Raw genomic sequence first — 24095 nt, forward strand, 5'->3', positions numbered from 1 at the left:
AAGATTAGATTTCCTAATTCTCCTCTACCACGTCAACAATCCTTTATGGCTTGACATGTAAATGACTCAGAAGGTACACTTTCCAGTATTTTTAAAGCATTTTTTTTAACTATGGAAAATTTCAAACACACACGGAAGTAAGACTAGCATAAAGAACCCCTATGTGCCCAAAGTCCAGCGTCAACAGTTAGCCCACAGCCAAACCTATTTCCTGAACTTCCACTCACTCCCTCACCCCAGATTATTTTGCAGCAAATCTCAGATATCCTAATATTTCATCTGCAAATAATTCAGTGTATGTAGTTTTTTTCCATAACTATTTACACCTAGTAGTCTTGAAATGCCCTTCTTGGAAAAATAATGCTAAAGTAAGAACGTTGTGGTTTATATCATCATGTTCTTTAATGATTAAGACAGCACCACCAACATGTGAAATCTAGCTTGGCTAATCTTCAGGAATTGCAGGTCTGTTTTGAAGTTACTAATTAAAAACAAGATTCTCTCCAGTGGAAATGTACTGGCTGTGCGTGATGTCAGAGGGGAAGGGGGGTTGTCACTGTGTGAGGGATATAAATGATAAATGTCTATTACATTGTTTTGTGCACCTGAAACTAATAAAACAATGTTAAAAACAAAACAACCCCCCCCAAAAAAAAAAAAAAAAGAAAAGATTCTCTCATTTCATAACTGGTGGTGAGAGGTTTTTTGCCTTGGCTGTGACGAGCAAGTGAATTTGAAAATGTTTTCTCTGAAATGGGCACATTTTCCTGACTTTATGGCTGAACATATACAAATGAAAAAAAAAGGGGAGTTAAACTAGCTTTGGCTATTTAGCACTATAAGAAAATGAGTGACCAATATTTTTTCAATTGAACTAAATATATCCACAGAATATACTTTTAGGCTTCTCAAGAGTGATTGCAAATAACAATGGATGTGGGAAAAGGATTAATGGATTCAATGCAAACATGCTGTGAATACGGCTAATTTTAGAAGATTTTTGGCCATGAGATTCTAATGGATCTCAAAGGATAATAATTCTCAGATAATCCTAACAACTCACTTTATACCACAGTTTCAAAGATCATACTTTACTTAGAAAAACAAACCAAAACCTGTTAAAATAGCTCAGTGAAGTACTTCATGATTGTAAAAATATCAGGAAATCTAAACACAAGAGACCAACACCAGAAGTGCTTCGCAGAGCCATAGACACCTGTGGGGACATACCTAGCCCATGTCCCTCCCTTGAGAACTGCCCTCCACAGGAGTCAGGAGGTGCCAGGCCAGAGACTGGGCTGGGAAGTCAAATTTTCTCTTCTGGGAAATTGGAATCTGGGAGGCTGTATCAGCGGGTGCCTTGCTGGGATTAGATGTGGACTTTGGGAGTACGCTGGCATTTTGGGGCAACAAAGAGTGAGTGGGCCATGTGCAAATGAATTAGGGAAAGCCTGCCTGCGAGGAGAAAGGCTCCAAAAGCAGACACCAGACCCAGGAGAGCAGCGGACACTGAAACAAGCTGCCTCGGAGCAGGAAAGGAGGGGAGAGGGCCTGCCTCCTTGATTTCTGGGCATTTTCCAGTTCATTCCTAAAGCCAATTCCTCAGGAGATGTTGCTTCCTGTTACTGGGTTCTAGAAGATATCCATCCCTCTGTCTTTCCAATAAACTCCTCCTTTATTATTATTTTTAAATTTAAGTTGGATTGAGTGGGTTTCTGTTCCTTGCAACCAAGGATGTGAAATTAAAAAAAAAAAAAAAAAAATCAAGTATTCTAGTGTTAGAAAAGTGGAATTATGGGTGTGTGTTTATTCACTCAAATTTTCTTTACTACTGTTACTAGACTTTTTTTTTTTCTTTTAGGCGTAGAGGAAATATTTAGGTCATCACTCTTTCCCCCCCCTACTGCCTGCCTATGTGTAATATATAACCTCTGAAATATCTTGAGGACAGGAGCAGAAACAAAGAGCAAAAAGTCTGTATAGTCCATGTATAACTTACCCCTGAATAATAGCAACCCTATTCTTTCAGAATCCTCACATTTTTATTCACTAGAAATGTCTACTCACACAGAATAAGGACATTGAAAGAGACAAGTGTCCTCATTTCCAAGCAGGTATGGTAAGTCACACAGCATGCAATTGCATAGAATTTTATAGATCACAAAATATTCACACACATCATCCCAGCTATATAATTTACGACTCAGAGCAATTCTAAAATTGGTACTAAATTTGTACTTAAATTGGCCAAACCTATCAGGCCACTTACAGTGAAAATGGGAATGAGATGTTCTATGATGGCTCAAACTGCTAATTGTTAAAAGATCTTATAGTCTTGATATTTCTAAAAGAAATGAACTAAAAGCAACCAGAAAATATCCCTCCATGTTTTGTCTCTTTCCACATATGTTTTTCTTACTCAAGTATTTGGTGCAGGAGCTTTCGTTCAGGGGTAGCTGCTGTTTCTGCAAAGGACTGATGCACTTTTTGGTTTTCCTAGGACTTGTGGTTGCCATGGACACGAAAGGCTGCAGAGGCTGAAGGCTGAGCCATTCCCCACCCCTGACGAGCCAGCTGGCTCGACAAACGTGTTCACTATTTTTGACAAGGTCAAACAGATTCCTGCTCCTAAATTCTGCCTCTACCCTTCGCAGACCCTCGAGGCCCCGCTGTGAAAAGCCAGGCTGGTCTTGAGGCAGCTGGCACATTGGTGAGGTCAGGCATTTGTGGAACTCAGAGATCGGGAACATAAGAATATCAATATGACACATCTCATGGCAATGACACTGGAGATGAACCAGGGAAGATTCACAGGCATATATGCTCTTATTCTCCGGATGGTATTTGGTATAACTCCTCCCCCCAAATCAAGAATATTCTGTTCTCCACTCAGTTCTAGAAACCACTTGGTCTGGGCCTCTCATTGACTGAAGGGGTCACTTAGGCGAGGTGGCTTTTTAAAGACTTTGGCCTCCAGTGCCTTTGCCATCATCCTGAGTGCTAGCTGGACCACAGACGCCAGCTGTGGGCAGAATTATGGAAATAATGAGGTTTCCCTCTCTCTCCACAAAGTGATGGCTCCACACTGGGGCCCTACATACAGACCTTTACCTTAGACCCACCCATGGCCACAATCCACTGATCTTGGCCAAGATGCCAAGATGGGATTCTTTCCATCTGTGATTTACTCCTCGTTCCATCCCTAGCAGCCAACACAGGACATACACATTTACAGAATTATAAAACATACTCTCAAACTGCGAATCAAACTGCAATGAGATACCACCTCACGCCCATTAGGATCGTTGCTCTAAAAAACAAAAACCACCACCACTCCTTTCCCACCCCCCGAAAATAACCAAGTGTTGGCAAGGATGTGGAAAATGTGGTACCCTTGTGCACTACCGGTGGGAGTGTAAAATGGTACAGCCACTGTGGAAGACATTATGGTGGTTACTTAAAAAATAAATAAAGGCCTTGTCATTTGATCCAGGAATTCCACTTCTGGGTATATACTCAAAAGACCTGTACACCCATGTTCATAGCAGCATTATTCACAAGAGCCAAAAGGTGGAAGCAACCCAAGTATACATTGATGGATGGAGGATAAACAAAATGTGGTATATCCGTACAATGGAATATTATTCAGCCTCAAAAAGAAATTCTGACACATTACAACATGAACCTTGAGGACACTATGCTAAGTGAAATAAGCCAGTGACAAAAAGACAGATACTGTATTTATACGAAGTACCTAGAGTAGTCAAATGAACAGAGACATCAAGCAGAATGGTGGTTGCCAGGGGCTGGGGGCAATGGGGAATTATTGTTTAATGGGTTGAGAGTTTCAGTTTCACAAGATGAAAAGAGTTCTAGAGATGGATGGTGGCACAATAATGTGAATGTATTCAATGCCACCGAACCACACGCATAAAAATGGTTAAGATGGTAAATTTCATGTCATGTGTATTTTATCACAATTAAAAGTAATTTAAAAAAAATCTTCCCGACCAAAACTTATTCTCCCTACGTCTCATTTTCTCTTGGCCCTTGGAACATGTAAATAATAAATTGGTTTTAATCTCCCAGTGGTCACTGTTGTCTTGGGATTCAACATATTCTGTCAGGTATTTTGTGTGTGGGTGTGTTAGATTTTGAATAAAACTCACCATATTCTATCTCTCTTCTATGTAAGCATAAGGCTGGCCTTGACTGTTTTAATCTTTCGCATAAGAGGGGGTATCTAGGGATGTCAGCCAGAGGATATATAGGGGGAAATCACTGCTTTAAAAAAACAAACAAACAATAAAGCAGAGAATATTAAAGAAGGGGGTTGAGAAGTGACTGCTCCCATCTATCCCCAGCGACCTCACTGGTTCCTAGATGACTCTCAGGCAGCCGGTGTCCTGCCTGACCATACATGCCAGCCTAAGCCCTCGGCACTGAGTCCGGCGTGGCTCTGACAGGAAAGTGAGAGGGACTTATCTGATCTCTCTTTGCCCTTGTTGGGACTTGCACCTCTTACAATAAATGGCATGCTTTCTTCCTCTCAATTGCACTGTATAAAATGCTTGTATCTAAGCTGTAAAGCTTAGATAAAGTCCAAATTCCAGTGCAGCAAGTACAACTACAACCAAATACCTGCCTTGGCAGAAGGATCAGTTTTATGGCCGCTACTTCAAAAAATACTTGAAATAGAATATTTTGGCATCTCAGAAATAACCGCTGTTTGGTTGAGGCCCTCATTATCTTTCTCCTGTTTAATTTTAGTTGCTTTCCAACTCCAGGCTCACTCACTCTCCCCAAGATGGGGAATGCCTACGGGATAAAGTTCAGTGTTCTACTTTCTCGCATGACATCAAGTTTCTTTACATTCTGTCTCTGTCTGTCTCTCCACATTCCCCTCCTTTTGAACCCTCAGCCACTCATGATTACTCACTATTTCTTAATCATCCCTGTTCTTCCGACCTCTACATCCTGGCACACCATGTTCCTTCTGAGCCTGGAATGTTTATCTTAAATTTTACCATCTGGTGAATTTCTGCTCATCCTCTAAGATCCATCTCAAAAGTCACTCCTTTTGTGAAGGCTCCATGGATTCCCCTGGGAGCTCTTCCACCACAGCAAACTAAACTTCTCTGAAAGCTGGGGCCCTGCCCTTTCTTAAATACCCTGCCCCAGACATCAGCCAAGTTCCCAGGATAGGATTTAAAAGTGACCTACCCGATAGTTACAAAATAGTCACGGGATATGCAGTATACAGTATGGGGAATACAGTCAATAATATTGTAACAACTATGTATAGTGTCAGATTGGTACTAGACTTATCAGGGGATCTCTTCTTAAGTTATATAAATGCATAACCACTACACTGTACTCCTGAAACTAATATAAAATAATATTGATTGCCAACTGTAATTTAAAAAAATATATAGTCACACGATGTAAAGTACGGAATAGGGAATATTGTCACTGGTATTGTAACAGCTTCGTATATATGATGTCAGAGGGGTTGTAAACTTGAAGGGGGGATTAATCACTTTGTGAGGGGTGCAAATGTTTAATCATTATGTCGTTTTGTATACCTGAAACTACTAATAAAAAAAGTGATCTACCTTATAGCACTGATGCTCCACCTTGCGCGCTTAATGCTGACTTGCCCATTTGAGCCCTCACTCACCACTTCCGCTGTGACTCACCGTGTCTTACTCCCATGCCTCACCCTCTTGGTGCTCCTGTATTATTCACATACAAGGAAATCTCCCTCACTAAATTATAAACTGTGGGGAGAGTAGGAACCATGTCTCCTTTCTGGATCTTCCACATTTTCTGGCTCAAGACTTTGCCCATGGCAGAAGCTAGATCTGTTACATAAATAAATAGACATATCCCCAGGGTGTTTGTGAGCGTGACGTGGAGGAGGCAGAGGGTAGGCTAGAAGTTTTGGAGAGCAGAGAAGCATTAGGTGAGCTGAATGTAGATTTCTACCTCTGCTGGAGGATGAAAATTGCTTGAGACTTCTTGGGCAGTTCGCCAGGAGGTGGAGCATTGCTAGGAAAAGGGACAGCAGTAAGGAGGAGATACGAGGCAGGGAAACAGCATGCCGAACTCAAAGGGGAAGGTGGGAGCTTGTTAGGGTGACAGAAGGGATCATCTCTGTTTCTGACCTTCTTAAAGCTCAGTGGCTTGAATTAACAACAACAACAATAAGGAAAAAATGCTCAAAATGTTAACCGCAGCTGCCTCTAGGTTATAAGATTCCAGTTGTTTATGTTGTTGTGGGGTCGCCTCCCCATGTGCTTTTCTCTAAAACTCAGTTGCCATTCTCTAGGAACAATATATGACTAGACATTGACTTTTTTAAAACAAAAATTATGTTTTAAAAGCCGCAACATACTTTACCTCTAGAATCCCAGTCAATATGTGTAATGAAACTAGAAGCACCTTTACAGATGCCAACCCTTTTGCTTGTCAGTACGTTGTAAATATCCACAAAGTTATCATGGGATGCCACAGCAAGGTATTTTCCTGTATCTATAACGAAAAATGTGCAGTTAATATCAAAACAGTTTATACAGGAAGTTACTTTCAGAAACTTAACATTTTAAATGGGGTAAAGATCAAGGAAATAACGAAAATAGTCCACTATTGTACCTTTTTGTCCCAACACATTTTAAAAAGTTTCTGCTGTCATCTTTACCTTTTGAAAATTTAATATCAGAGATCATTTCTTTTCTGTGATGGAAGGAGACCATGTCTTCAACAGTGTCAGCATTTACGACCAGGAAACTCCCATCATTCAGGCCAACTGCTAAGGCTTTCCCATCAGGGGAGAAGGCACAGCATCTTCCACCTACAAAAGAATCCACAAAGAATACTGTTATTATCTATAACTTTACTACCAAACAAAGTGAAGACTTGGAGAAATTTGCATATGTGCATTATGCATGGACATGCACTTTAACACCACTTGTGAGAAGAATTAAAACTTTATAATTTAAAACATCTCTTCTCTCCAAACCCAGGGACAATTTTTTCAGGGTATCCATTCCTTTCTTGGCATCTGAAAACCTGGGATTTTTCAAAGGATTAATATAACCAGTATCTTTGCCTCCAAGAAAAGAGGTGATACTTAAGGAGTTCTGTAATAAAATTTCTAGAAACTGTTTTTTTTATATTATGCTTTATACAGAAATCTGCTTTAGAGAACCTTGTTGTTCTAGTCTTAGTCCCTCCAATTCTCTGATCCATGGATCATAATGCATAATTCTAGAGGTAAAATATTTTGTTCCTGCCTCTTCTGTCATGAGAAGAGTGGAATAGGGACAACAACCTCTCAAGAGGTGTCTGTAAAACTAATGATGGGCTGACCGTGCTATATGAGCAATGCTTTCCACTGCTTTGTAGGGTCACAAGGAGACATTTCTGAAAGAGGAATAGGGACTCCATGAGGGCATGGTGAATAACAATCGTATTTAAGAATATGCCCCGCTCCTCACTGCTATTGGGAGGACTTCGGTAAGCACATCCTCAGCAATGAGACAGTCATGCAACCTGTACTAAGGCATTCCCTACTGAGCTTCCAGGCACATCCCTCAGTCCCTGCTCATGGTATGCTGAAAGCTGTGTTCATAGCAGCAACTTTAAATGGGTTCATCTCACATTTCCCTTCCCTCCTCCCTTCATTCAGTTAGCAAATAGTTATTTACCTATGTTGAGTCAGGCATGGTGAGACAAGCCTGCCCTTGTGGAGAGTCATCAAGATTAGGTTAATCATGTAATTTATTGTACAAATCAGGACACTTCTGAGAATGAAAGGGAGAGCTATTAAAAATTACACCGGGACAACAGCTATAAACTGGGTTGAATGGACCTCTTATCTAACATAATTCAGTAGTTGTTCTTTTGAACTAATTTTTAACTAGTGAATAAAGTCCATCGTCTGACATTTAAGTCACTTGCAATGAGGACTTACTTGGTCTATCATTTCCCCAATATAAGTTAGTGGCCAAATGATTCAATTTTGTGGTAGTTAAGAGCATGGGCTTTGCAGTCAGACCTGGGTTTGAGTCCTGGCTCCACCACATACCAAGTCCCATAAGTTCAGTGTAAAGAGAGGCAATAGGGTAAAAGGAGGCAGCATCATGCAGGGGCCACAGGTGTGCCCCCAGAAGCAACACTGCCTGGGCTTGAATTCAGTTTCATCACTTACAAGCTAGGAGACTTTGGGCAAATGAATTAAGTTCTCTGTGCCTCCGTTTCCTAATTTGTAAGTGCGGACACTATGGCCTTACTCATTAGGTTCTCACGAAGACTAAACTTGAAGTGCTAACACAGTTCCTGGCTCAGCAATATCAGCCACCATCCTTGGTTTTTATTACTACCTTGACCTCTACATTTTATCCCCCTGGAATATAGTCCCCACGTCTCTCTGCTTATAAAACTACCTACCGTAGCACAAATACTTTATTTAGCACCAGACCCCAATCTCATCCTTTCCTATCTTAAGAAGTTTTGCAAATCCTTTGGGCCTCAGCTCTCATGTTTCTTCCTTGATGAAGCCGTCCCTGGCAGTAGACCTTCCCTGAGCCTCCATAGTACCTGCTTGTGCCAGATTTCTTTGTCTGGTCTCTCCACACTCACTCTCCAGCCTGTTCTGTGCCTGGAACTGGCCTGTATGGACTGAATCAATGGGTTCCCTTGCCCTCTGGCTTCCGATTGGGTTTGGCCAAGGGAAAGCACAGGCAGGAGAAGGGAGAAAGCGAGGGAGGGGGGATGGATGGATTTCCCTCACTGCCTCTCTGCGGGGTCACTGAATGTGGTTGCGTCTCACACAGCTCTCACTTTCAAGGTCCCAGCAATCAGCCCCTCCTCCTGCCCCTTCCGGCTCAGGGCTGATGGTACTTGGCTGTTAATAGCTTCAGAGTGCTGCACTATCCCTAGTCATTCCCCAGTATCCTACCCACCCCTTCACAAATAGTCCTGTTTTTAGATTTTCCTCAAATTACCCAAATTGAATGCACCATCTGTTGCTGGGACTCTGTTCAAATCTTGTCCATCTTTGAAACTAGAGATGGTACCATTCATCTTGGGATCCCTAGTGCCTGACACATAGAAGCTACTCAGTAAATACTTGCTGAATTCATACTTTTTGGTCTACCTCTTAGTTGTAGTGTATATAGGGGTTCAGTGCATATTTACTCATTTCTTGGTAGTATTTTTTTTTTTTTTTTTTTGTATAGCTGATTTTTGTTTTCCAGTAATAAAATGAGTTCTGGAAACTGTCAGACATAAAGATAAACAGCATTGTTTATAAGCTGATGTATTTCAACTGAGTTGCACAGCTCTCAATGAGAACAGGAAGGACATATTGCCCCCAGCTGGCAAATGTCTGTGCAGTGCAAGGAACATCAAGTGAATAACAGAGCGGGGCACTGATGGACCAGGCCAGCCTCCTGGAATAATTCTCCATGTGCTGAATCTCCATGTAGCAGCCAACATTGAATTCCCGTTGCCCAGCATATTCTGGATCACATAACAGGTGCTCTCAGTAAATATTAGTTGAATACATAAATGTATCCAACACATTCTATTGTTTGTGAATACTTTTACAGACATGTAAGGTGATGTCAGGTACCTTTTTTGAGTTTCCGTACTGCCAGCATACGGTGCTGGGCAGATAATTCCCAGATGCGAAGTGTTGTATCATCGCTCACGGTTGCACAGACAGGCAGGAGAGGGTGAGCTGCCAACCCCCACACTTCTCCTTCCATATGTCCCTGGGGGAGAGAAAATGGGACAACATCAACTTGGTTCATGCTTCTTGTGTTGCCCTTCAGCAGCCTTGTGCTGCGTATTCCACCCAAGTTCAAATGGGAATAAACATAGTCTGAGCTTCCTTGAGACAAAATGATTGCAGTGAATAAGTTTTTCATTTGAACTTGAATCTAAAGCTGGGGCTACATGATGCGACAGCATTCATTTGGAAAGCAAAGTATGGACTCATTGCTTATGAATTTTGTTTATAGGTGCCTAACATCTCATGTAGAAACATGTGGGTGAATAATGAAGTGCCTTTATTTTATCTTGTTGTCTGACATCGAATAAACACAGTACATATGTACCTCCTTGTAAAATAGCTTGATCACAAGGACACAAACCACTTCAATAAGACCATATTCTAAAAGGTGCAGCCACCACCTATCTTTGTCAGAAGAATTGAACAGCATTATTCTTGTTAATTCAATTCAATTTGAGTCCTGTGAATGTATAGAACTTTACAGAACAGAAATGAAGGGAGCTAAATTTTCATTTCAACTGTCCTGGGTTCAGCATTTATTCACAAACTGATCTATCCAATGAACACTGGAAAACTGAAAGGTCCTAATAGGCATTGGACCAATTCAACACACTTATATCTTATCAAAAACACACTTAATTGGCTTAGAATAATAACTGAGATAAAACGGTATTTGAAAAATGAACAATTAGGAAGGAAATGAATCCGATTCCTATAACTTATCGCCCAATAAAGCAGTGTAAAGAATAGATTAGTGTACAGAGCAATAAAACAGATCAGACAATTTACTGAATTTCTGCTAATTAGTGCCTAATTATTAAAAGGCTTTGCTTAGTAAAGCAAAAAAGGAAAACCATATGCAGGCATCTGAAAGGTGTTTGCAGTTGGAATGCTTTGGGGAACATGTGGCTTTCCAAAGAGAAATTGAATGATTCCTGTGTAACTGGGAAGCTGTTTGAGCAAAAAGGTAATTTGGCAGCAGACACGAAGTCCCAAATACAGCTGACATTCAAATATCTGAGAAGGGCTAAAAGGTATAGATATTGCTTTTGAATTTATTGGATTTGGAGCATCCTATATTCCTAGTTTTCTTCCCTTCAGAAGCCTCCTACTTCCAAGGTCACAGACAGAGGATGGGTCATGTGTCAACCCCCATGTCCCCCCAGACTGGAGCTGCTTGGAGTTCATTTACAGACTAATCCCTTTGTTCATTTTGCTAGAGGGCAGGGTTGTGGGGCTCTGAGAACCTTTCAAACCACTGCTTTTATATTGATTTAAAAGTCATATTTCTTTAATAGAATATAATCATCTTAATTCCTGTATAACATAGGAATGGACAGTGAACAAGACAGGCTGGAGGAAGTATGCTGAGCGGCACTAGGAAATAAGCTTGGGATCTTTCTTATTGGTCACCCATAAAGCTGATAACAAACAGCTGCATAATTGAGTTGATTATATTCAAAGTATATACAATGGAAACTGTCAGAACTCACCTCATGTCACTTCTCTCCTCCCCCAACCCGTGTTTCTTTCTCTTAAAAGTAAGTAATCTATTCCAAGTGAAACTGGATTGTCATGGTATTGGAACTGGAATAGTGGTTCCGACATCGTCCCACAGCAGGACAGCTGCTGGTCTTAATTATGCTGCCTCTACTGTCCCTTAACTTTCGCTCAGTGTCTGTCTTTTCCCAGAACAGGACTGTGAGCCCTGAGAGCACAGGAAGTCCTATTCCACCGTGCACAGCACATGGCACAGGGCAGATCTCAGCAGGAGCCCAACATTGATTGAATTCAACTACTGAATTCTACCTAGGAGGAAATGGCAAATGAGAGCTAGACCAGAAAAGGAAAGAGATGCTGAGAAAAAAGGAAATGAATGGTACACATGTAAGGGGAGAAGATACTTTCACCAGCTCTACCACCCGTGCATAGCTCAGGAGATCACACCTTCTGCACTGCTTTTCTGCAGTCTTCACAGTGAGACAGTCAGAGAACAGCCTGGTGTCATGCAAAAGAAGAGCTCTGGTACCTGACAAACCTCGGTTTGAATTCCATCTCTGCAGCTCTTAGCATGTGGCTGTGGGCAATTTACTAGGCTTTGGGTCCCTCATCAATAAAACAATTTCAACTGAGCAAATCTGTTGTGGAGATGAGAGATAAATTTTGTACAACAGTACGGCCTGACCCCGAGTAGGTGCTCAATAAATGGTATCTGTGGTTATTTTTATTATTAGAACAACAGAAACAAATATAAGAAAGAATAGAATTGTTGAGAACAAAAAAGTAAAAAGCCTTTATTGTTAAGATTAAAATATACTTAAACACAACTGGCTCAACTTTAACATAATATTTAGAGTTTAAACTTAGAAAACGTATAGAGTTTAAATCTTACAGTATTATTTAAATCGTATTATGGGTATAAACCTCACAAAACATTTAGCAATATAGCATGTATGAAAATAATTTAAAATCTCAAACATTTGGGGATTAAAAAATCAATAACAAATTAAAAAGACTTTAAGTTGTGTAAATTGAAATAAGCAATTACTGTTCAATAAAGTGCAATAAGAAGTCATGCCCAGAAAGAAAAAGAAATTAGTCTGGCAGGAAATAACAGAAGCACGAGCAGCTGGAGAACAATGAAGTCACACCCCAGGATGCATGGCCAACACAGCTCTCAATTCTGGCTGCCTGCCAGTCAGCTATAGAGCTTTTTTTTTTTTTTTTTTTTTTTGAGGTTTGTTTTTAACACCGAATTTTATACACACACACACACACACACACACACAGATTCTTCTTCAGAATATTCATAGTGGGGCTGGAACACAGGCATTTCTAAAACCTCATAATGTTCTGAGCCATGATCTGGGTGCAGACCTGTTCCCGGGTGGAGCCAATCAGAGGGGCCCTTTCGGTGGGATTTGGGAATCACCCCAGCAAGGCAAGCACACAGGCATGGGTCAGGTCAGGGGAAGGAGGTGAAGCTCCTCCATCAGACCAGCAGAAGTCCTGAAGCTGAGATCCTCAGGGCCCAGTCTTTCACTCCAGCTTCTGAACATACACCCTCACCATTTCCGTGCCTCTTTCATCTATAAATATGGCCTATCCATCACCAAATTGGGCAATACTGCATATTCACCTCCACATGCCACCACCTCCTCAGGTGAGATTTTGTCACTTCTTTGATCTTTGAGGATTCATTGATATTTTAATCTGAGTTTACCTGAATATAATTCTTGAGAGCAGAGGGAGGGTAAGGAGTATGTAATGTGTTTATGTGAATCAAGGCTGAGGCTAGAGCGAAACGCAAAAATCTAAAGTGGTGCTTACTAGTTTGGTGTGCGTGGAGCAGAGAAATTGTTAGCTTTACAGATTGACAGACCTAGAGGAAATATATCTAAGGAGCCTTATACACACCTGGACTTGACTTAGATGGTGAGATTATGGACTTTGAGCAGATACTTCCAGAGCAGACTCTTGGAAACCTTGGGCGGGAGGAATGAATTTTGAATGAGTAGGAACATAAAGAACTGGTGGCCAGAGGGTGGGCTGTGATGGGCAGACTCTTGAGGTGACCCTCATGATCCTCCTAGCTTTCACGCTTTTATGTAATCACACCCTTTTAGTGTGGCATGGCCTGTAGCTTGTTTTCAATAAACAAAATATGTATGGCAAAGGTGATGGATGTTATGAGTACATGTATGTGATGATACGATTATGTTACATAAGACTGCAGTGCCTATTTTTTCTCTCTCCCTTGCAGGCTTTGAGGAAGTAAAGGGCCATGTTGGAGAACCCCATATGGCAAGGAACTGTGGGCGGCCTCTAGGAGCTGAAGGTGGCCTCTGACCAACAGCCAGCAAGGAATGGAAGCCCTCCTTGTGGTCCTACAACCACAAGGAACTAAATTCTGCTAACCTGAGTGACCTTGGAAGCAGATCCTTCCTCAGCTGAGCTTCAGATGAGACTGCAGCCCTGGCTCCTACTGCAGCCTCGTGGAAACTTAAGTAGAAGACCCAATTAAGCCATGCTGAAACTCCTGACCCAGAGAAATTACAAGATAATAAATGTGTGCTGTTTGTTAAGTTACTACGTTTGTGGCAATTTGTTACACAGCAATAGGTAATTAATATTTGCATGACCCTGAGAGTGAATGCCTCCTTAAATTTTGCACGTTAAATGCCACACCCCCTCTGTCTCACCTTTGTCCTGGCTCTGATGTCAATTATAGTTTAGAATATGGACAAACACAGTACCTGAACAAGCAGAGTCATTGGGCCGCTTTTATCAATTTCCAGGATCTCTCCATTTTTTGTTCCCACTAGGATGTGTCCATGTCCCAAAGTAATGGCACGAATTGACGGGTTGTCTTCCAAAAGCAAGCCTGGGGTGGGGGGACATGTGTTAAATAGAACAAAAAATAAAAGGATTGACTATTATATAAATTCTGTTTTTATAGCTCCAAAATACTAGCTATTAAGCGATCATCCTTGACATTTCCACCATGGGCCTAGAGCTCTGAAGGTAGAAAAAGAGAATTAATTTGGTCCTGTTTTCCCAAGAACATTAGTACTATTGTGTCCATCCCTATGAACAGAAAACTTTCTATCGCATATTTGGGAGTGGCACCTTTAGAGCTAGTTGACAATGCTGCTCTTTTAATGGCATAAGTCTTCAAGCATCTTTCAAACATATCGTCCCAGAGCTCCACGATTCCATCCTTTCCACCTGTTACAAAACCCTGTGAAGGCAAACATGGGAAGAATTATATACACATTGAAATAACCAGTTACCAGCCAGCCCCAACAGGATTCCCCCTTTGGTGCAGTCATGTGTGTGTTTTCTTCCTAAGTATAGGAGACTGAAAAAATATGATAACATATACTAGCAATATAATATTTTCTGGAAGCATCTCTCCCCTTCTTCTCTGGCAGAATTAAACACATTCCCACTGTGTATCCATTGCACTTTCCTCAGACCATTGGTTGGCCCTGGCTATACTGGACCATGGACATTTGTTTCTGTGCCTAGTCCTTAGACTAGAGAATGAATTCCTGTGGAACAGGACCAGCCTCAAAGCCTGGCAGCTTCTGGTATCTCACATACTCCTACTGAATGAATCAGAACTAACATCACAATGCAAGTGATTGTTAAATATTTAAAAATTAAATAATTACTTCCAGAAGGAAACCTCATTATTTGTTATTAAGAGTGAATTAGGCACTTCTTATAACAAAACCATCCTGCTAATTTGTTCAACAGACATCAATTTCCACAATAATTAAAATCTAGATTATTTTTTACAAAACGTGGAAAGCAAAAAGCTTAACACATTGGATATTTTTTACTGAACAGTGATCTTTATTCTTGTTCTAAGCTTATGATTTCTTGGTCTTCCTAGTTTTCCTTTCTGGCAACTTATCATATGTACCAACTGTTCTTAGAAAAGTCTTTCTTTTTTTTAAGAAAAATAACTGTGTAATTCATTCTGTTTTCTCTGAAACTTTTAATTTACTGCATTCTAATGATGAGCACAAGCAACAAATATTTTGAAGTTTATTACATTAAATATTCTTATTCTTACTATAGATTTTGCACCCAGGGAGATTCAATCCCCAAATTAAATTTAAATGCAGTGTCTTATTAGGGAGACCACTTCATGGACAGTGTATGTGCCTGACCACTGCCGTGTACACCTGAAGGTGAAGCTAAATAATAATAAATGTCAACTATAATTTAATATATATATAGTCACAGGATGTGGAGTACAGCATAGGGAATACAGTCAGTGGAACTGTAACAGCTGTATATGATGTCAGAGGGGTAGTAGATTGAGGTAGAGGAGTTATCACTTTGTGAAGGGCATAAATGTCTAACTATTACATTGTTTTGTACATCTGAAACTAATAATAACAAAAAAATTTAAATGCAGTATATGATACTGTGATATCCTTATCTTTTCCCATGATTTGTCAGCTTAATTTACCAAGCAATAAAAAAGCTTAATCAAGTTATAGCACATCAACCTCTGGGCCTACAAAAATTTTGCATTTTGCTTTAATCTTTTCTAACATTTGCAGTTTAACCAAAAACAAGTTTGCCAGTAAAGTAAAACAAAACAAAACAAAACAAAACAGCTTAACTACTAAAACAACCATATAGTTGCACATATCATAAGAATCTACTTCTGTAGTGGGATCAGCATATTTACGTGGGAACAGGTAAATGCAAATGAGGCTATGCTTAGATGCGTTGGGTGGCTTGAACTGTTTGGAGGTCAAAGAGCACAGATGAATTGGTACTACCAGCAAGCTAGCAGTGAATGAAAAATTGGTATTTTCTGACAAATTGATTGAAGAAAGTGTTTTAATAGCACTGAAGTGTGATCTTTATAAAGAAAAACTGTAAAGCAGGTGGGTAGCTGGACAGATCAGGACAAAGACGAGCTTGAGTGGAACTAGGGCTAGTGTGACGGCTAATTTTATGGGTCAATTTGACTGGCCGTGGGGTGCTCAGATTAAATATTTCTGTGTGTGTCTGCAACGGTGTTTCCTGATGAGATTAGCATTTAAATTGGTTGACTCAGTAAAGTAGATTGGTGTCCCCAGTGTGGTACCTGAGTAGAACATAAGTCATGGGAAGCAGGAATTCATCCCTTTTCCCCCATCTCACTGGGCTGGGACATCTCAGCTCATCTTTTCCAGCTCTCAGACTAGGATTCACACCGTTAGATCCCCTGGTTCTCAAACCTTTGGACTCCGACTAAAATTACACCACCGGCTTTCTTAGCTCTCCAGCTTACACATGACATAGGTAGGACTTCTCAGCTTCCATAATTGCATAAGCCAATTCCTCACAATAAATCTCCTTTTTATATACAGTCCTACGCCTCATAATGACATTTTGTTCAATGACGGGCTGCATAGACAATGGTGGTCCCGTAAGATTATAAAGGAGCTGAAAAATCCCTATCAGCTAGTTGCATAGTAGCACATAACTCATAACATAGTAGTATAACCATCACTCCCTTGTGGTGATGCCAGTATAAACAAACCCACTGTGCTGCCAGTTGTATAAAGGTATGGCACATACAATGACAATAGTAGGCTATACCACGTAGGTTTGTGTAAGTACATTCTATGATGTTCGCACAACTTCGAATGCTGAATTTCACTTAGTGAGCCATTTCTCAGGCTGTACCCCCCTCGTTGAGTGGGGCATGACTGTATGTATATGGATGTCCTACTGGTTCCGTTCCTTTGGAGAACCCTCCTACAGCTGGTGAAAAGACTTCACTCGGAACACTCTTGTTAAAGCTGAGCAAACTGGTGATCAACATAACTTTTGGTCAAATTGATGGGTGGGACGACAATCTAACCACTCGGTACTTCCAGGTCTCTGCTTATTGTGCCACCAAAGAGGAAGACAATGCTGAAATATTTCTCAGGACTCTTCTGCTACTGTGTGTCTACATTTATCTCAATGCTAGTCCGTAAGGATCTTGCAGGAGTGAGAGCCAGGAAAAACAAGTATGAAAAAAAGAGGGGGGAGAAACTGAAGATAAAGAAATAATCATAAACGAAAGAGAACATTTTAAAATATTTGTACTCTCCTCCCTGTCTTCTCTGGACTGGAGATTCATTATAAATACTTCCTGATTCAGGTAGTACTGTTTTTAGACACATTCTCTTGGTGTGGATCTTCCTAAGACTAACTTACACTTTTAGAAAGCTGATGAAGAAAACGAATTTTGAAAAAATGTACCATACCTTGTCCAGTGCATACATAGCAAACACAGGCCCGTCATGAGCCTTCACTGTCTTCAGTAGTAGAATATCTTTCCAAATAAAAATATCTCCAGTAGCTGCTCCTGAGAACACTAGGTCTTCCATTCGCCCGTAAGAAACACACATCATTGTTTCCAATTTTCTGACACTTCCAAAACTTCCTCTTTTAGAGGTGAAGCCCCCACCTGGAGTGGACCAAGAGTATTTATTACTTTTTTTAAAAAAGGTGACACCTCCTATGAGCATGTAGAATAACTATCTTCAGTGAAAAACCCTGTGTGTTGACACTATGCATATACACAAAGATGTACGAAAAACAGCAGATAATATCATAAACAAAAATATTATTATATAAGAGCATTTCTCGTTCACTCATGCATTAATTCAGTGTTTACTGAAACCTTACTTTGTGGCAAATACAGTAGTCAATGCTGTGGTATAAAGATGAAAAGCGAGTTCATGTTTTCAAGGAACTTATGGTCTGGTTGGAGAGAGAACTCGATATGAATCTCAGTCCAATGATACATGTCTAACCAAGGTTCAGTGCGAGTTCTGTGCCAACCAGAGGAAAGAGTGACTAAGTGCCCCGGGGGAGCTAGGAAAGTCTTCATGAGTGCTGAGCGAAGGGAATAGAAACAGCACCAGCTGTGAATGTAAAATGTAAACATGTTATACATGTTTTGCCTCAATTTTTATCACAGCAACTTTGGGGTGAGAAAAATGAATCATTGTGTGAAGGTACATCGGATTTATCCCTTAAATGTTCACATTTCCCTGCACTTCCTGACTAGCACTGAGAAAACCAAACTCACTCCTGGCAACAATTCCCAGGCTGGCTCTCCAAACATGTTAGGTGTCATTATCCTTTCTCTAAAAGCAGAAAGCATTGAACAGTAGCTTATTTATGTTTTGTCCAGTATAAAATTGGGCTTGGCACTAAAGCCAAGACTAAGAGTTCAGAAACAATTGTAATAACAGGTATGGCTTAGTAATGAGAAAAGTAAGATACTGTTCCACATTTTGTCATGCTTATTTACTCATCATTATCAACATTATAATTCACAAATATTTTGACCACCCACTGTGTGTAGTATCAGGATTTAATTCATTTTCTAAATTCAGTGATAAATACAGGAAGCCTCACAATACTGAAAATTCTTTTCACCCAACCAAAGCAATTATTTTACTTCCTCTTCAGCAGGTCCAACATAATTACTACTTTCTGAACAGATGACTAAATGTAATTATTTTCACAGCAGAATATTTTCCAAAGCTTTCTAGATATTGATGAATATGCATAGCATCATCTAGTGTATTCTAAGTTTCACAGCTTAGATATTAAGCAGTTCAAAGTGAATTTAGGAGAGATTGTCTCTTAGACACATTTTATAATAATTTTAGACTGCAGAGACAGACTGGGCAGCGGTTATGGTTTTCTCCAGCTGGAGTAAAGTTCTCAACCACATAAATAATAAATGCAAACAACAGTACCTGCTTGTTGCCAGAACTTGATGTGCTTTATCCCAACGGTAACCAGTTTGTCAACATGGTGTGGGTTACACTTTACCACAAATATCTTATCTTTATGCCCTCTGTAAGAGACAAATAAAAAAACAATTCTAGTTTTGATGGAAGCAATGATATAGTTTTATTTAAAGCATGCATTTGGTCTAAATTTCATTAAGTACAAGTAACGGGACAACTAAATTAGAAGAACACTGAAAACACACATAGGATCTACATTAAAATAATGAGTTTTGACTTTTCTTTGCATGTTTGAGCCCTTTCTTTCTACCCTAATATTGCTCCCAAAGTCTACTTAATTATGCTTTAAACAAATGAATGAACTATCTAAAATGCATTAGAATGTCTCCATAAGATAAAACTAATGCCACCACCATAGGATTGCGTGTAATGCTCGGGATATAGAGGTCTCAAACAGGAGGAGGGAGATGACATTGCAATAGCATTAATGAGAAGCTTCAAATGTAATATTCTTACTGTGGAAGTCATAACTTTGGGTTAAACAGAGTTTCAGCTAGAAATGTATTCACTAGAAATTGAAGCCCCTGGCTTATATCCATGGAGAGAGAAAGGATGTTATCTATTGATTCAAGGCACTTTCGGATGCTATGCATTCAGAAATGCAGGTTTATAACGCAAGAGGCAGAAGGACAAATGTAAAAGTGAGGACTGATTGTAGACCTGGAGCTACAGACCTGGCATTCCACAGTGCTAGGGAAATCTCTGCTTTTGAGTACAGAGTCACCACATTAGAATCTAAGGGTTTCCTGGTCTTAATGGACTATCTGATGGTCCAATATCTGGGATATTAGGACATAGATTTCCTTATGTAAAAGAAAAGCAATTAACAAAAAGAACATGACTGACCAATCTCCCTTATGAATATAGATTTAAAAATCTTAAATATTAGCAAAGAGAATCCAATAATACTTTAAAAATAATACATTATGACCAAATGCAAGGGTGGTTCATTACTAAGAAATCAAATAGTACAATTCATCATATTAATACATAAGGAGGAGAATTGTTATATTCACAGATGCTGAAAAGCTATTTGACAAAAATCTAACACTCATTTGTGATTTAAAAACACCCAACACTCAATGAAGTAGGAATTAATGGATACATCAAACTTAACCTCTTAGACATTTCTATTTCCCTGCACTCCTTGACCCTCACTGAGAAACCTCAATTCATTCAAGACCAACTATACACAGGCTGGCTCTCCAGAAATGTTGTGTGCCATTACCCTTTCTTTAAAAACAAAAAGTGCTGGAATAGTAGCTTATTCATGGTTTGGTGTGTGTGTGTGTGTGTGTGTGTGTGTGAACTCAAAAGTCAGATTCTTACTTAATGGCATTCCCAACAAAGTCAGGAACAAGACTACTGTCACTACCACTTAGCATTGTGTTGAATATATTACTTAATGCAATTAGACAAGATTTAAAAAAATTAACGGCACAGAAGCTGGAATGGAAGAAGCAAAACTATTTCCATCAGCAGAAGATATCATTGTATGTCTAGAAAATTCAAAAGAAAATAATGTACAACAACTACAAATAAGACAATTTAATAAACTTGCAGTATATAAAATTAAATACAGAACCAATAACCTTACTGTATACAATCACAGTTTAAAAATATAATGGGAGAGAGGACTCTATAAACAACAAAAGTATCAAGGAATAAGTTTAATAATAAATGTGCAATATATAAAATGAGTAAAACAATACCCCCCTCCCTATACACACACGTCTGTAAGATAGAAAAATTGACTTTTAATAAGGAAACACACCCTATGCTCTTGGGTTGGAAAACTCAATCATAGAGATATCAATACTCCCTAACTTTGTTTATAAATAAAACTTTATTCCAATAAAAAGAACACTTGGTATTTGCTTGTATGTAATCTGGAGTTAGAAACCTTGATTTTAAAGTTCTTATGGAAGAATAAACGAGCAGGAATGACCAGGTGAACTCTGAAGAAGAAGAGCAGAGTGGAAAGGCTAGCTCTCTTAACTACTGAAACAATTTATAAACTCTTCACCATACTGTAAAACAGTGTGGTACTGGTGAACGAACTGACTGACATACCAATGGCAAAGTAGAAAATCTAAAAAGAGACCCAAATCAATATTAAAATGTAGTATATAGTAAAGACAGGGTCTCAAATCAATGGAGAAAAGATGAACTTTTAAAATAAATGGTATTTGTCACCAAATGCTGGTGAGGATGTGGAGCAACAGAAACTCTCATACATTGTTCAAGGGAATGCAAAACGGTACAGCCACTTTGGAAGACAGTTTGGTGGTTTCTTACAAAACTAAACATACTCTTACCATAGGACCCAGCAACCATGTTCCTTGGTAATTATGCAAAGGAGTTGAAAAGTTATGTCCACACAAATATCTGCACATGGATGTTTACAGCAGCTTCAATCATAATTGCAAAAACTTAGAAGCAACCAAGATTTCATTCAGTAGGTGAATGGATAAAAAGAAATGGTGGCATATCCAGACACTGGAATATTATTCAGTGCTAAAAATGAGCTATTAAGCCATGAAAAGGCATGGAGGAACCTTAAGTGGATACTACTAAGTGAAAAAAGCGAATTTGAAAAGCCTACGTACTGTATGATTTCAACTATATGAGATTCTGGAAAGACAAAGCTATGGATACAGTAAAAAGACTATTGATTTTCAGGATAGAGGGGAGGGAAAAATGAATAGGCAGAACACGAAGGATTTTTAGAGCAGTGAAACTATTCCGTATGATACTGTAATAGTAGACACATGTCATTAAACATTTATCAAGCCTCATAGGATATACAATATCAAGAATGAACTCTAATGTAAGCTAGGGACTTTATGTGATAATGACATGCCAGTGTAGCTTTATTGTAACGAATGTACTACTTTAGTGGTAGGGATATGGAGAAGGCTATGGGTATGTGGGAGTAGGTGGTATGTAGGAACTCTACTTTCTGCTCAATTTTGCTGTGAACCTAAAACTGTTCTAAAAATAATGTCTATTTAAAAGGAAAAAGAAAAATGGTGTTTGAAACACCTTGGTAGCCATACAAAAAAAGGATAAAACTGGACCTGTTCCTCATAATAGATACTAGGATAAATTCCAAATGGTGAGAGATCTGATGTAAAGATGAAGCCACAGCAGATTAGAAAAACTTATGAGTGATTTCCTTCTAACCTGAGAATGGGGACTACTTTCCTAAGTATTACTCAAAATCTTGGAGCATTAAAAGAAGATTGAAAATTTTTATCACATAAAAAAAATAAAAACCTTTGCATGATGAAAACCACCATGACAAAAAAGACAAATGACAAACTGGGAAAAATATCTGCAAGTTATAGACAAAGGACAAATAACCCTAATATTTAAAGGACTGTTTTCTGTGTGAATTTTATTTTAGAGAAACCAAATAATTCATGAGGGGAAATTCTTATTTATAGAAGAATTCTAGCTAATATGAAGAAGGAATGATAGAATTAGAAAACTACCAGAGGTGCCAAAAAACTGTATACACATGACTTGTATTCATCTTTTCTTATCGGTGTATATTGAGTATTATGATATTAACAGGTTTTTCCTTTCTTAAAATTTGTATACATTTTTTTTGGGCACCCTCTGTATTTTAACCTGATTAAATAATAAATTCAGTCCACAGTTGTAAATGTATGCCACAACTGTTAGATAATACATTGATGGTAAGATTTATAATGGAAGGATCAGACTGATACTACTAAAACCCACAACTGGGCTGAGTAGAACTAAGAGTAGGACAACCAGACATTTTACACAGTGGTGTACACACAGGGGTGTGCTAGAGAAGCGATCTGTCCTGGTGGAAAGGAATTCCACCTCTGACATTGTTTAGAATTATTGGCTCATGGGAATAATAAAAAGCAGATTGGTTTTTTGTTGATTTTATTATTCTTTAAAAATATTTCTACAGATCATACAGCTCTATTGCTTGCACCTGGGAAGTACCACTCCCACTGCCCCCACTCTCTAGTATGCCACTGATTATGTTTCTTCCAATGTGATAAAAAATGAAGTACGTATCAAATACTCTTGTCTGAAAAATAGAATATAGGAGAAAATATTTGCAAATCATATCTGATAAGGGATTTGTATTCCGAATATATTTTTTTTAAAAAAACCCTAAAACTCTTACAACTCAAAAATAAAAAAACCCAAATAACCCTACTAAAAATGGGCAAAGTATCTGAATAGACATATCTACAAAGAAGATATACAAATGGCCAGTAAGCAGATGAAAAGATACTCAACATCATTAGCCATCAAAAAATGAAAATCAAAACCATAATGATATACCACTGCACACCCACTAGAATGTCTATAATGAAAAGGACAGAAAATAATAAGTGTTGGCAAGTATGTGGAGAAATTGGAAACTTCATTCATTGCTGGTGGAAGTATAAATGGGGTAGCCACTTTGAACAATATTTTGGCAGTGCCTCAAAATGTTAAACATAAAGTTACCAAATACCCCAGCAATTCCACTCCTGGTATTTACCCAAAATAAATTAAATATATGTCTACTCAAACCCTTATACACAAATGTTCATAATAGCATTATTTGTAATAGTCAAAAGGTGGAAACAACCCAAATATCTATCAGTTGATGAAAGGATAAAATGTTGTAGATCCACAGAATGAAATATTCAGCATTAAAAGGGAATGAAGTACTGATACAGGCTATGACACAGATGAATCTAAAACATTATGCTACATGAAGGACATGAGGTCAGAAGGATCTTATATTGTATGATTTCGTTTATATACAATGTCCGGAATACAAAAATCCACAGAGACAGAAAATAGATTAGTGCTAGTGGGTATAGGGTTTCTTTCTGGGGTAGTGAAAGTGTGCTGAAATTAGACAGTGGTAACGATCGCAAAACTCTGTGAAATATGCTAAAAACCATTGAACTGTATACTTT

At 39.0% G+C, this 24095-nt stretch overlaps 1 protein-coding gene across 3 annotated transcripts in view; it reads right to left on the minus strand.

Moving 5' to 3' along the window:
- Window positions 1–24095, minus strand: part of EML6 (EMAP like 6) — a 230877-nt gene that overhangs the window by 50996 nt on the left and 155786 nt on the right. For all 3 annotated transcript variants that reach the window (XM_074331992.2, XM_074331990.2, XM_088796163.1), the window contains exons 18-24: window positions 19078–19178; window positions 17569–17771; window positions 14429–14540; window positions 14056–14183; window positions 9638–9779; window positions 6701–6853; window positions 6403–6534 (exon numbers count right to left, since the gene is read on the minus strand). In XM_074331992.2, the coding sequence (XP_074188093.2) occupies window positions 6403–6534; window positions 6701–6853; window positions 9638–9779; window positions 14056–14183; window positions 14429–14540; window positions 17569–17771; window positions 19078–19178 (971 nt within the window). The remainder of the gene's footprint in view (window positions 1–6402; window positions 6535–6700; window positions 6854–9637; window positions 9780–14055; window positions 14184–14428; window positions 14541–17568; window positions 17772–19077; window positions 19179–24095) is intronic.

The sequence above is a fragment of the Rhinolophus sinicus genome, chromosome 2, assembly GCF_057876585.1.
Source record: "Rhinolophus sinicus isolate RSI-liver-muscle chromosome 2, RSI-T2T, whole genome shotgun sequence".
NCBI classification, from domain to species: Eukaryota; Metazoa; Chordata; class Mammalia; order Chiroptera; family Rhinolophidae; genus Rhinolophus; species Rhinolophus sinicus.